The sequence below is a fragment of the Anolis carolinensis genome, chromosome 5 (genome assembly GCF_035594765.1).
Source record: "Anolis carolinensis isolate JA03-04 chromosome 5, rAnoCar3.1.pri, whole genome shotgun sequence".
NCBI lineage: Eukaryota > Metazoa > Chordata > Lepidosauria > Squamata > Dactyloidae > Anolis > Anolis carolinensis.
This window is the reverse complement of record NC_085845.1, coordinates 173,664,224-173,676,777: the sequence shown is the minus strand read 5'-3', so window position 1 is coordinate 173,676,777 and position 12,554 is coordinate 173,664,224. Positions and strand designations below refer to the sequence as shown.

At 41.6% G+C, this 12,554-nt stretch overlaps 1 protein-coding gene across 1 annotated transcript; it reads right to left on the bottom strand.

Moving 5' to 3' along the window:
- Window positions 1–11,609, bottom strand: LOC100558741 (arf-GAP with dual PH domain-containing protein 1). Its single transcript, XM_003220949.4, has 11 exons — window positions 11,253–11,609; window positions 9,676–9,806; window positions 8,789–8,880; window positions 8,601–8,683; window positions 6,947–7,059; window positions 6,084–6,230; window positions 4,200–4,283; window positions 3,488–3,550; window positions 2,830–2,901; window positions 2,072–2,303; window positions 1–526 (listed from the first exon to the last, which is right to left on the bottom strand). Exons 1-11 carry the CDS (start codon window positions 11,341–11,343, stop codon window positions 498–500), a joined length of 1,137 nt encoding a protein of 378 aa, XP_003220997.1. The 5' UTR covers window positions 11,344–11,609; the 3' UTR covers window positions 1–497.
- Window positions 11,610–12,554: the final 945 nt, after the last annotated feature.

The following is a 12,554-nucleotide window of genomic DNA, read 5'->3' as shown; positions in this document are numbered from 1 at the left end:
TTATTGTATCTGGCTGTGAAGCCTTTAATAGTCAGCAAGCGATCAGCCTCAAGCAGTAATGATCAGTGGAGAAAGCCACCAGGACACTTTTGCCAACAGGAAACAAACATGTCAGTCCTTCAATAGGGCAGTACACTGACCCAAAATGGCAGAAAGGTTCATGAGCATTCATCTTTGCATTCTTTGGCAGTCCAAATAACAGAATGTGCTGATGTTCATAGGCAACAAGCAGCTCTTTAACAATTGCAAAGAGCAGACTGGATAAAATTCATTTTTAAACACATTCACCCAGCAAAGAAGATTGTCTGAAATGGTTCACAGGAGATTTTGAAGGATTGTGGTTCAAAGATTTAAGAAAGCATGTTTCCAACCTTGAGGAAACATGGAATATAGTGCTGCAACTCATTTGGTAGAGAATGTCTTCTTTGCCTTCCTTGTGCTCCTCAAAAAGGAAATGCCAGGTGGGATAGCAACAGGTTCTTGTTCCTTCAGGAATGTTATGGCCTGAGCTTGAAATAAGCTTCAACTGCAGAAAAAAAGAGAATCCATTAGAGCACAAAATAGGCAGCTACAGATAGGCAGGAGTGAATTTTATAAGAATAATTATTGCTTTTGTGGGTCTTTGAGTCATATCCAACTTGTCTATCGAAAGGCTTTTCTGGGCTGAAAGTATGTTACTCATCCAAGGTCATCCTGTGGGTTTCCACGGTTGAGCAGGGAACTGAACTCTGGTCTCCAGAATCAGAATCCGATGTCCAAACCACTATACCACACTCACCGTGTTCAACATTAGGCATCAAAGCAGAGCTTTAATTTTATTTCAGAATCTAGTTTCTGGCTCACAGAGACACTTGAATGGATGTAGGAGATACCTGATGAATTTTTTTTTTTTTTCGTGTCAGGAGCAACCGAAGTTGCTTCTGGAGTGAGAGAATTGGCCGTCTGCAAGGACGTTGCCCAGGGGACGCCCTGATGTTTTGATGTTTTACCATCCTTGTGGGAGGCTTCTCTCATGTCCCCGCATGGAGCTGGAGCTGATAGAGGGAGCTCATCCGCACTCTCCCCGGGTGGGATTCGAACCTGGCAACTTTCAGGTCAGCAACCCAACCTTCCAGTCACTTAGTCCACTACGCCATCTGGGGGCTCCTACCTGATGAAATCATAAAGATTCAGTGGATGTCCCTCTGGGCAGCTAAACCTGGCAATTCTAACTGGATGGCCCCCCAAGAGGGTCTTCCTCCAGGGGCAAACCAGGAATGGGCAACTTGGAAGTCCCTGAACAGACTCAGAAGTGGAGTGGGCAGATCAAAAGACAACTTGGCAAGGTGGCACTACCTGGAGGAATCCTCCACCTTGTGTGACTGTGGAGCTGAACAAACAACTCAGCATATGTATGCTTGCCCACAATGCCCTGCCTCATGTACGGAGGAGGAGTTGTTTAAAGCTACAGACAATGCGGTTGCTGTTGCCCGCTTTTGGTCCAAAACTATTTAGTTGCTTGTGATTTCTTTTCTTTTTTATTTTATTTCCATTATTTGAAATGTATTTGCTGTACCAATGCTTTTGACACGAAATAAATAAAATAAGTGGATGTCAAAATCTTGGGGTGCATTTACACCACAGAATGCAGTTTGACACCACTTTAATTGACATGGAATATACAAGGTGTGCACAACCTGTGGCCCTCCAGGTATTTCAGCTACCAAAATGCCTGATCATTCGGAAAGCTGGCTAAGGCTTCTGGGAATTGGTTTCGCAAACATCTGTAGAGCCATAGGTTGTGCAGCCCTGGAATAGAGAGTTGTTTTGTGGATGACAAGGATTATGTAGCAAAACCCTCTAAAGCAGTGGTTCTCAACCTGTGGATCCCCAGATGTTTTGGTCTCCAACTTCCAGAAATCCAAAAAGCTGGTAAACTGGCTGGGATTTCTGGGAGTTATAGGCCAAAACACCTCGGGACCCACAGGTTGAGAACCACTGCTCTAAAGCATTACATCTATGCAAATAATAGATATCAATAGCCGGCTATAAGAACAAGATGGACAGGGACACAAGACATTATATGGCTTACTTGCATACTCCTGGGGTGTCATGGGTTGTTTTATAACATGCCAGAAGGCAGTCATCCATTCTTGCTGATCCCGCTCTGTCTCACAGGTAAAGAGATATTCACGATCAGGGGTGATGATGGTGATGCCATGCTGCCAAGTGAAGCTGCCCTGCGTGCCAGCTGGCAGGCCCTCCATGACGCTGTACCCTTGCTCCCTGCTGCCCACAAATACTTCACCTTTAGCAAAAGCATCCTGAGCATTGAAAGAAAATTAAATGGAAACTATGCCTTAGTGACCAATTTGGAATATGACACAGATAGGTATAGGTAAAGGTTTTCTCCTGACATTAAGTCTAGTCGTGTCCAACTCTGGGGGTTGGTGCTCACTTCCATTTCTAAGCCAAAGAGCTGGCATTGGACCGCCAAGGTCATGTGGCCAGCATTACATGGAGTGCCGTCACCTTCCCGCCAGAGCGGTGCCTATTAATCTACTCATATTTGCAGATTTTTGAACTGCTAGTTTGGCAGAAGCTGAGGCTAACAGCTCACACCTCTCCCCAGATTCGAACCGTTGACCTGTCGGCCAGCAAGTTCAGCAGCTCAGTGGTTTAACCCGCTGCACCACCAAGGATCTGTCAAATTATTTTCCTGCAAGACTACTGAGAAGCATGCAATGGGCAGGACTAGACTATCAGACCTAATTTTGGCATCTCCACTCCACTAAATGTGACCTGTAGAGATGGTGGGAGGGAGAAAAAGCACCCCAAATGCCAGCTTACCAAAGGATCTTTGAAGTACATCAGTCTCCTGTGGTCCAGAGTGAACCACCGTTTCTTAAAAGCCTCCTTCTGCTGCAAAAGAGAACCAAGGACTAGTTGCAAAAGAGGACAAATGACATTTATAAGAGGGGAGTGCCCTCATCTGGCAAAAATAGGGAGGTGGCATAAGAACGGCATTCATTGAAATCCTGTGGTGCATCTGTTCCAGAGACAGATGCATTAGTACAGATTACATTAACAGGCTCACATATTTATTTATTAGGGTGCCAATAGGCTCTTCATTATTTCTGCAGCAACAAACACATCCCTGTCTCTAGAATTTAGAACTGGGCTTGCTTCCAAGGAGTTTGCAGTGGCTCTTAGCCAGGTTGTTAACATGGAAATGTAGCTTCTTTTAAAAAACAGATCTCCCAGAACGCTATAATTCTCTGAATTGTAGTCGGAGAATTATAGTATTGTTTTCTAAGGTCTGTGCAGGAAGTTGTTGGAGTTCAATTATCTTCATCCCTTTACATTACTTACCAGGCAGAACTTGTAAAGTTTAACTTTACCTATCGCAACTTCCAGAATTACAGTTAAACCTTTGCTTCATTCAAATCAAAATCAAAATAATCAAGCCAATAACATAACATAGTAAATGAAAGGAGTAATTAATTACCCTTGGCCCGGTCTTTTCCATGTAGCCTTCTTTCAAGAAATTCCGTGTCAATCGGTTTCTTAGCTGAAACAAAGCAACCATTTCTTGTCATCAAAATAGAAAGTCACCCACAACCATTTGAGAAACCAAAAATCTAGAGCATCTAGGGGAATTGCCATTTTACCCAAGTTATCAACATGCCTATTGCTAGTCCAGATAGACAGAGAGAATCCACATTTGCACATCACAGTAAGACTTGCAAAATTATCATTTTTTGTGATGTGTGAGCCTCTTTCTGCTGGCAAGCCATCGTTTGCTAGCCAGACACAAATCCTGATTCCAACACATTATTTGCTGCCAGATTCTGAACTCTGGCTTTGTTATAACCATGGCTTACTGTGATGTTCAATCCCATAATCATGGATTGTCCCTGGCTTCCACCCTGAAACATGGGCTAACGGGGGGGGGGGGGGGGGAGGAAAGCAAGTGTCAAAGCACAAAAAAGTCAATAAGCATAATCATTTTGTCACCTTCTCTGCAATGACTTAAACAGCAAACCATACTTCACACAACTCACAATTTATCACATTGTGTGAGCCTGCCCACCATAATTATATCTTGATATGAAGATGGTCAAGAGACTGGATGCAATGAAATTTGCCATGTTATTAGGAATCAATGATTCTATAATGTAGCACTGCTTATGTGCTATCCTGTTTTGTAATTCTATTACCTCTTGGTCACTGGCAACAGGAAAAGCCACCTTCAGATAATGGAACTGTGCAGCACGGATCGCATTGAACCAGTCCACTATTTCCTAGAAAAGGCAAACAGAATATAAAGTGGCTAATAAGTGACTGGCAGCTTGATAAAGGATCATTTAATTCTCTGGAGCAGTGTTTCTCAAACTGTACTCCTCCAGGTCTTTTGGACTTCAGCTCTCAGAAATCCCAGCTAGCTTACCCTCTATTAGGAATTATGGGAGCTGAAGTCCAAAGCACCTGGGAGACTACAGTTTGAGAAACTCTGCTCTGGAGGATCTGCTGGCAAACTTGCAGTGTACATTTGATCCATCTGACATCTCACAGAGATTCATGCTCTTGTATTTAAATTCAAATTAATTTCTGATATATAGCAGACATAATTACATGCGATGCAGGAAGTATAACATACAGTTTGTCCCAGAGCTGTGAAAAATCACCTTTTTTGGACTACAAGTTCTCAAAGTTAACTAGTGTTGGCTGGAAAATAAGGACTCCATCAAATGAGAAGGAGAGAAGAGAGGGAAAGCAGGGGAAAGCATTGGGTGGAATGGGGAAACCATCTTAACCCATTCTCTCCCAGCGAGGTCCTACTTTGGGTATGGCCAGCCATCCCACAACCTTTCCCCTTCTTCTTTTCACTTTCCCTTGCTTCTCCCGCTTTTCCTTAACACCCACCCAACACTCAACTCCAACAGAGTCTTCTCTCCCTTATAGCATGCTGGCAGGACGGAGTCCCATGGGCAGCCACTGAAAGTGGTTGTGTATCATGGGATGGCTTCCATTTGACTCTGTTTCACTAGCATGCAAAAATTGAGAGAAAACAGGGGGCAACATCCATGCAATGAGGTCCTTAGAGTAGTTGTCCAAAAAAGTTTCTATATTGGGCTTGGCACTATGAACCTCTTCCAAAGCCAGAATTCAAAACAACCCGAACAATATCCTTATCTGCTATAGATCCCACCATGTACATATTTACAGACAATACAGAAAATATTTTCAGACAATGCAATGGCTCTGAACTATAATAATGCTATTATATTATTTAATATATTTAATAATGCTACTATATTGTTTACATAGCATACACATGTATCCCGGGGAAAGATGGTTACAGGAAGCAAATTCTTGAAACTTTATTGCTTGCCTGGAGACTTTTAGATTATGGGCAGAAGGGATCTCAATGGCCTTCAACGATACCCTTCAGTAAGAGCCATCCCAGAACATTTTACTGTCCATGACAAGGCAGGAAGTCTTTCCCAGCCAAAAGCCCACAAATACCTGAAATCAGCCAATCTATTCTGTCACAGAAGTGCAACCTCCCCCTCCCCACAAATGCTTTTCCCCTACTTGCAAGTAAGTATATAAGAACAAGGGGAAAATGACAGTGTTTCTTTCACTGGATCCAAATTTTGCCTTCTGAGGCAGTCACTGCACTTTGCCTAGGGCTGGCCTTGCATTAGCAATACAAAAATACAAAAGGACATCAAGACCAATAAGAAGCCAAAAAATGAACTCATTCTCAGAAGTGCCAAGACCGAAAATGTGTCAAAACAATAGGACCTTTCATCAGGACAATCTTAAACTCTAATCCTCAAAAAAGGCTGAAGCAGAAAAGCAACTGTCTTTGTTATACCCTGCACACAGCATTTTCAAAATCTGAATGCTTGAAATTAGCTTTGTTGAAGAAATGTGCAGATTCTGTACTGTTCATTCTCCTCATTTTTAAGAATTTATATTTCTTTCTATCTCTAGTACCATTGAGGGAAATGATTTTGTTAACCAAGGCTTTCCCCATAATATTAGATAGGTGTGGCTGATAATGCTCTATAACATGGTTGACTAGGTTCACATACTTGCCCATCCTCATGATAAACAAAGATGTTGCGAGTCTTGTTGTCTTTGAGATACGTGATCTGCAAGCCATTGGGGTTCCCTGTCTTTTCAGGCTGGAACACGGCATTGATAGTGTCAATTTTAATAGCTACTTTGGGTTCTTTTGCCTGAAGAGAAAATGCATTTTATTTTTATTATTTATCACATTAATAATATAATAAATAAAACATATTTGGGGGTAACTGCAAATGGATTGCTCATGAACTGTACCATTTTCCCCCCAGAGCAGTTTCCCCTCCACTCACTGAATTGCCTCCCTTTCCCTCTTCTCCTTTCCTTCCCCCTTTTCCCTTCCCCTTCCCTCCCCTCTTTCTCTTTCACCAATAAGTAGTGGATTGACAGCTGACAAAACTGGGAAGTTTTGGATGGAGGGAAAAAAGCTAGAGAACAATTCCCTGTATCCCATACCATGCATACATAATCCATATCTATACATGAATACATAAAGACGTATGTGCATATAAGCCACAAATCTGCATTTATATCTCCCTAATAAGATGTTATCTACAGAATGTTTTGTAATTTAATACCTACACATATACACACAGTGATCTGTGATCACAGTGAGCTTACAATTTAAATGTTCAACATATACTACACTAAAAGCAAGTGTAAGCAACGGTGATCTTATGAGTATAGACAATTTTCTGAAATATCTCTCTGACTTGAAGGAAAGTTTCACACTCTGGTTGGCAATGCACTCACAAGCTTCCATTATAAGAGACGTGTTGGTCTTTTAGGTACTAAATGATTCTTTGTTTTTACTATAGCAGGCAAACACAACTAACTCATTGGAAAGTGGCACAAGGAGAGTGTTACTCACATCCTGCTTGGTGAAATACTTGAGACAACCTTCTCTCTCCGACAAGAGAAACCTGCGCAAAAGATACTGTCCATTGTCTCGGCCTCGTTTCCATAGAATCCCTTCTTTCAACCCTAAGAAGAAATCCAAGTTGGATAGTATATTTTGTCACCACAGAAGGGGCATCAGATAACCTTTGAGAACTACCTTAAACTGGGTCAGACTAGATTGTCTATGGTAGAGATGGGGAACATGTAGCCTTCCAAATAAACGCAGTGCATACATTTAAGGATTTGTCTATTTAAAATAATAATTTAGTGTGTTCCTCCTTGTTGCCTTTTTTTGCCAATTTTTATCAGTGACATGTTGAAAGGTATGTATTTGCCACCTCTCTTTGAAAGCTTGTGACCTTCACCCTCCCCCCCCAAAAAAACAACAACAACAACAACAACAACAAACCAGTGTTAGCATTTCCTAAGTGATGGGAGCTGAAATTTGCTCTACCCATACCCAATGGAAAAATGTCTCCCCACAGAAACTGCCATGTCTCACTGTGTTTGTTGCACAGCTTCACAGCTTCCAACAGACATGGGCCACAACCATTGAGCTAAAAGTGTCATATTTTGCAGTCTCTCAGAGACAAAGCATTTCCTCTGGAGGACAGAAATAAAGTGACATCCAGTACCACTTGTACCTGTTCCATAAAACTCCCACAGGGCACATTTCTCATTTGTTGATATACTTGGAGTTCTCTTCTTGGTTCTCAATCTTTGTCCCACAAGATATTTTGGACATCAACTATTGCTTTACTGACTATGCTGACTGAAGTATAAAGAAAAAACTGGAGGACAAATGGTTGAGAAGCTCTGCTCTTCACCACTCCTCTGAAGTTCACCGGAGCTCTCTTTCAAAGAATCCAAAGTATCCTGACAAAACTACAAATCACAGGAGTCTATTGGATGATACAACTACACAATTAAAATGCTATTATTTGATATTCCAGCATCCCATTGGCCAGCCTCACCTAGTTAGCCTCTGAGTGATTTATTTATTGTATCAGAAGCAAACCAAGGGTACAGTTGTAATCTCAGTGATGCTTGCTCTTTTTGGTGGCCACAATAAGAACTCTCTGATCAGCAGTAACCCAGTGGGCACAGTGTGAGTCTACAAATTTTGACATGCCCTAGCTAGCCAAGCCAATGGCTAGAAATGCTAGGAGTTGCAATCCAAAAATCCCTACACATGGCCAGTTCAATCCTGAGGCAGAGTAAGGCAACTGCCTTAGGCAAAGAATGATGTAAACTGGAGTTGTATGTTTTCCAGGCTGTATGGCCATGTTCCAGAAGTATTCTCTCCTCTAAGGATGCCTGCCACAGATGTGGGTGAAACGTCAGGAAAGAATACTTCTGGAACATGGCCATACAGCCCGGAAAACATACAACAACCCTGTGATCCTGGCCATGAAAGCCTTCGACACCACAATGATGTAAATTTTCCCTTCTACTTAACTTCTGTCTGAGTGTCTTGCAGCTAATAGCCATTGATGCTGCTAGCAAACTTATGTGAGTTGTACTAAAGTTGTTGTGGTGTACACACATCATGATTGTGTCTTGGGGATTCTAGAAAATAGTTTCAATGAAAAAAGGGGGGAGATATTTTACTGCAGAATTAGTACCATTAGAATATGGTGACTGTTTTCCCGGCTTCATGAATTCATTCCGTTCATATTTGGCTCGTATCCACTGCTCTCTCAGAACTCTGTGAGATATCACAACAAATGATATACAATTACAGATGAAAAGAACCCAGCATTGCCCACCCTACTCCATTTTCTCCTTAACCAAATGAACAGATGGCACTTACAGACAGTCGGTGTGGACCGGGTGGTAATAGTAAAATGGAACATGGGCCTCATATTTAGCTTTAGCCTTTGCATTTCCATGCTGCATCAAAAACTGTAAAGTAGGAAGATACTGAAGTTTTATTTCCTTTCATATAGGAGATCTCTCTGGCCTAGGACTATCCAAAACTTACAAACATTATTTTTTCTGGTATATAAAAGTTTTAAAATATACTTTTTTCTTTGTAATGGAAGGTAGTGTATTTGTCACATTACTTTGTGACGTTCATGTGGGTGGTCTGCTAATGCTCCTTCTGTTACCATTAGTGGTTTAAAAATGGTGTGGATCCCATTGAAAGAAGTGTTTTTAAGAAGTCTGTCTCTTTTAGTGTAAATTTGTCTCAAAAAAGATGCCTGCTTAAAAAAGTGTGCTGGTTATCCTTGCAATGGTTGAGCTAGAAAGGGGAGGAGGTGATCCTGTGTGAATGGGGTGAGTAAATTTTCCATCTTCTTTAAGGATGGAACCCCAGTAAATGCCATGCAAATAAGACAATCATACCTGCTTCCCCCCACCTCCCTTGTGAGATGAAGTCTTTAATGCTATATCTTCTGTCATCCTACCGGTATGCACTCCTAGTGTCCATGGGGAAAGAAGAAAGTGAGATGCAAGGATAGCCACAAAGTTGCTTCAAGACATTTTATTGTTTGTGCCTTCGCAATTGAACTTTCCTTGACACTGGCAATGAGGCAGTAGCCTTCATCATCCCACAAAGCAAGTTTAATGAGTAAGATGCAAAGCAGGCTGTCTATTATAATATCTCCTACAAGACCTTGCAAGATCTGTCACTGTGCCTAATAGAAGGAAGGGCTGGTCCTGCATCTCCTGCATAAACCTCAGAGCAAGACTCACCTCTATCTGGCCTTCCTCCCAGCAGTCCATCCTTATTGACTTCACTTTGCTGATGCCAGAGAGGTTGCGATGAATCCCTGCACAGTCGAAGCAGAGAAAGACGCCGAGAGTATAGGAGGCCCAGTCAGGATCTGAATAGAATAAAAGCATTATATCCATGTTTGGAGACTGGTTCTTGACAAAAGGATTGGTAACAGTGCACCCAAAGACTGGGGGGAGAGGGTGTCTTTAGTACAAATTATTATTGCATAAGTACAGATGTTTCAAAAGTCACTTTTTTCACGAATAATCCCCAATCTGTCCTTTAAAAAAGTAACTTTCCAAATCTCTGCTTATTACTGATATTACATTAATACTTTGATTTCTTGATTAAAATTGGACAACAGTCCAATTAGAGCAGCTAACAATAATTAAAAAACTAATAAACAATAATAAAACTTTATTTATAACCCACCCTATCTCCCCGAAGGGACACAGGGCGGTTTCCAAACAATAAGTGGCAAATATTCAATGCCATAATGAAATCAAAAACCAAATCAAACAAATGAATGAAACAACATCAATATAAACTTATAATAACTAACCAAAAGCAAGTAAATTAAAACCCAATAATTAATTTGAAAGCGTAATAAAATCTCGTCAAACTCATTTACATCGTAATAAAATCTGACCATTAAAGTGAATTCTGTTTTGTGCTATTCCGAGCATATTTAGACATTATGACAGACTATTATTTTCAATCCAAAAGTTATTTTATTACATTCTGGAGCAAGTGGGTTTGTATCTGAACCACAAGAGTCTCTTTGGATCTGTACTGGTTTCAAATGGAATAAGCACAGGGAATGGGGATGGAATTGAGTTGAGAGCAACTTCCTGAAATAGGTCTTAGAAAATAAAGGGGATTTGGGGCTACCAAAGTGACATGTAGATGTTTGAGAAGGGATAGAGATGAAGATTTTTTCCCCCTGAGTGGTTCAGTGCCATGCTTAGCATTCGGATCTTACACATGACAGTTAAGCTTTGTAAATAAAAACATTTCATACAGCTGGTATAGAAGATTACAGACCTGTTCCCAACATTTAGGATGCATACATTTAGGAATAATTTCAGCTTGACATCCCTTTTACTACTGTGGCTTAATGCTATGGAATCCTGGGAGTTGTAGTTTGGTGAGGAACCAGCACCCCTTAGCAGAGACAGCTTACAAAACTGCATCTCCAAGAATTCCCTAGCAGTGAGCCATGGCAGATTAATGGCATCAATTCTATATAACCTTAGTGGGAAAGTTTAAATCAGGCATGGGCAAACTTCGGCCCTCCAGGTGTTTTGGACTTCAACTCCCACAATTCTTAACAGCCTACCAGCTGGTTTAGATGCATAGCCTTCCCTAATACACAGAACCAAAACAGATCCCAATAAGGGGAGAACAGATACACATACTTTGGCCTTTTTTGTGGCAATAGCCACTGTCAATTTCCAGCCTCCTTCCTTTCTAAGTATTCCTGTCTCTTCTGTAAGTATCCCCCTGACTAGCTGCTGCATCCTTTCCTCCCATCCCTGATAGAGCTGTCATTTACCGGGTTTTTTGCAGTCAGCGCACAAGGTGTTTTCTTCTCTCCTCCAGGCTTCCTGGAGGGCTTTTGCATTCCTGTCCATGTTCCCAGCCATTGCCTTTTCTCCTGTTGCTTTGGAGCCCTCCAGGCAGAGCAAATGTCACTTCCTCTTTACCTGCGAACACACCTTCAGATTGCAGAAGAGTCAGAAAGACAGGACCCTCCCCTCCTTTGGATGGAAAAGCAAAGATTTTCAGGAAGAACAACTACCCAGCCCCTTTGGGAGAGGGTTAGGCAAGACGAAGCAAGCTCAGGCAGAGGTGGTTTTTAGACCCAAAAGGCAGCAACTGTGGCTGCAGCAAATGAGGCCGAGACTGTGGTGGTGAATGTCAGGGGAAGTACAGTTATTAACCACAGAACCGGTTTTTCCACTGCTCACGTAGGGTGAATGGACAACTACAGGAAAAGGAAAATAAGCGGCAGCAATGCGCAGAGCAGCACACCTCGCTTTGCTCCACTGTGAACAACACTCTGTGTTGCTGTGCCTCCTGGCCTGATAAAAGATCTCAGAGCACACATAATAAAATATATGCAATGAAAACATGTTGCAATGAGCTGGCCTTTTGTGGAACTGGCAAATGGCCTTTCAAGAGAAAAAAATCAAGGCAAAAAGATTGAGAGGCTGTGGTTTTTAGCAAAATCTAAATATGTGGCGGTTTAGGTTGCATATGAAAGGTAAAGGTTTTCCCCTGACATTAAGTCCAGTCGTGTCCAACTCTGAGGGTTGGTGCTCATCTCCATTTCTAAGCCGAAGAGCCGCCATTGTCCATAGACACCTCCAAGGTCATGTGGCTGGCATGACTGCATGGAGCGCCGTTACCTTCCTGCCAGAATGGTACCTATTGCTGGTTCCTTACCAAACTATGGCTGTAGCTTTTGGGGAAAGCATGACCCATTAGAGACATAACATTTTGGGGAAAGTCATTCAAAACCTTTTGAACACATAACCTTTTGGGAAAGGCATGAATTCCAGAGAAGAGCTAAAAACCCGTTTGAGTGAATCTTCTCTTTAGTAGTAAATATCCACTAATATTCATGCAAGGCAAATTGTCTTCAGTTATTAGACTGAACCTATTGTCTAGGTTCAGAGAGATGCCAATGCACAAAAATATACCAGAGTTTCAGAAGTGATATTTCAGTGGCCGAAAACACATCTACTCTCCCTTAAAACACCTTGGTTTAAATCATGCTTTCAAGAGACAAAATTAAGTAGTCTTTGTGTGGATTCTAAACAAAATTACTCTTAATATGAATCAATCTGATGAT

Coding starts and splice junctions, on each gene's coding strand:
- LOC100558741 (XM_003220949.4), bottom strand. CDS start 11,343: ATGGCTGGGAACATGGACAGGAATGCAAAAGCCCTCCAGGAAGCCTGG. Junction 4,284..6,083: donor TTTATCATGAGGATGGGCAA/GTATGTGAACCT, acceptor TGCCTTTTCTAG/GAAATAGTGGACTGGTTCAA. Junction 2,902..3,487: donor TGGAAAAGACCGGGCCAAGG/GTAATTAATTAC, acceptor TCTCTTTTGCAG/CAGAAGGAGGCTTTTAAGAA.